This window comes from Cynoglossus semilaevis, chromosome 11 (genome assembly GCF_000523025.1).
Source record: "Cynoglossus semilaevis isolate Cse_v1.0 chromosome 11, Cse_v1.0, whole genome shotgun sequence".
NCBI classification, from domain to species: Eukaryota; Metazoa; Chordata; class Actinopteri; order Pleuronectiformes; family Cynoglossidae; genus Cynoglossus; species Cynoglossus semilaevis.
In genome coordinates, this window is record NC_024317.1 from 13,147,522 (window position 1) to 13,149,344 (window position 1,823).

At 56.1% G+C, this 1,823-nt stretch overlaps 1 protein-coding gene across 1 annotated transcript; it reads left to right on the top strand.

Annotated features, from left to right (window-relative positions):
- Positions 1 to 6: 6 nt before the first annotated feature.
- On the top strand, positions 7 to 1,817 carry LOC107989203 (protein phosphatase 1, regulatory subunit 15B). The gene has a single exon (XM_017036424.2). It carries the CDS (start codon positions 164 to 166, stop codon positions 1,793 to 1,795), a length of 1,632 nt encoding a protein of 543 aa, XP_016891913.1. The 5' UTR covers positions 7 to 163; the 3' UTR covers positions 1,796 to 1,817.
- The last annotated feature ends 6 nt before the right edge of the window (positions 1,818 to 1,823 follow it).

Consider the following 1,823-nt stretch of genomic DNA (forward strand, 5'->3'; position numbering starts at 1 on the left):
GTCCTGCGCCGGAAAAGGAGTCTCTTCAGCGGTCTCGGAGAGTCAAGAAAGCCCGTGGATCGGTCTGTTCTCCTTGGTTTCTAGGCCCGCGCTGTCACTGCTCCATAAATATCTGCCGGGTCAAGCCCGACAGACATGTCGGCCAGAGCCGGGCGCCCGTTTAATGAGTGCAGGGTCTCAGCGCAGCGTCGTGGACGAAGACAGGACATTGTTAAAGCAGCTGGACGCCTTACTGTCTCCACAACACGTGGCTCCGCAACTCACCGTGCTTCGTTGTGAACATGGCGGAACGGCGGTGCCATGGCTCAGCGGTGTCGATACAATGCGGGACCTGGGGATTGAAAGCGTTGAAGAAATTGAAATCAAGTTCCAGGAGAACCAGAGCAGGATTGTGTCCTCAGCCAAATCTTTTCTGACTCAGGCTCTGCTGAACTCTGTGGCCCAGGAGACCAGACCATCAGTGGGTATGGACTGGCTCAAAGTGAGGACAGGTGAGAGCAGGACACGGTGGAGCAGTATTTGGGCTGGAGAGGAGAACTCGAGGCCAGAACATTTGGCCAAAACTGAGGGCAGGACAGGGACAGAGTTAGTCTGTCCTCAACAACAACTCTGGACAAAGACAAAAGACCGAAGAGTTGCGTTTGTAGGAGAAAACACTGGAGTCAGTGACAACAATGCCTCACAGTGTCACAATGACACTGACACCGACGGGGTGCAGAACCCAGAGAGATCGATGGCAGAGGAGCTGCTCCAAATCAGCGGTAGGATCACTTCAGAGCCGGACAATGGTTACTCCAGTCTGGAGGACGACCTCATTCTGATGAGCCGCCTACTGACGGCCACGCGGGAGGCGAAGCCATGCCAACTCCGTGATGATCATAACACAAACTTGGAGGAAAAGTGCTGTCAGGGCGAGACGTCTTCGTCAGCAAATGCAGATGAAAAAGACGAGCAGGAACAGGAAGAAGGTCCTGCAGAGTTGGTGAGTGTAACAGTGGGCCCCGCCCCTCAGTGTCAGAACAAGGCTATTGCCTTCATCATGGGCTGTCCCTGCAGTGATGAAGATGACGACAGCAGCACCCAATCAGACAACAGTGACTCCAGCGACGAAGACGAAGACGACGACGACGACGGCTTCGACAGCGAGGGCTCGTCTGAGCTGTCCAGCTCTTCGGACGAAGATGACGAGGACTCATCTGGTTCCGACAAGGAGCAGGAGTCGGAGGCAGACCGCCTCTGGAACTCTCTGTGCCACAGTCTGGATCCGTACAACCCCCGGAACTTTACTGCCATGCAGCAAAGCTCTGGCACGTCGCTGAGAACCATCTCGACCGCATCGCAGCCCCGTGCCACGCCGTCCGGCCCGGCCTCCCCTCCAAGCCCGACACCTGCTTGTACTCTTTCCTCCTCCCAGGACAACGTTTCCTCCCCTGCCGCCTCCTTGCAGCCCGGTCAAGACAGCTGGGACGACTCGACGTCGGCGAGTGAGGTGGACGAGTCGGAGAGCCTGCTCCTCTGGACCACCTTCAGTTCCTCAGATCCCTATAACCCTCTTCACTTTCAGGCGCCACAAAGAACTTGTAGGCCGGGCAGGACGACTGCTCTCTCTGCCCAGGTCAAAAGGTCCCAACCAGGGCCCACACTGTGCCCCCGCCATTCCCCGACGACAGCTGGACAGGGGCAGGAGGACAGGCTTGACAGTGGTTTCTCTGAACTGACAGTATATGGCGCTTCAACCAAAAAGGTCAGTGTGAATTTGAGTTATAGTTTTTGGGACTTACCTGAGAGGACATAACTAGTTCCTGTCACCAGTGTCCTCAGAA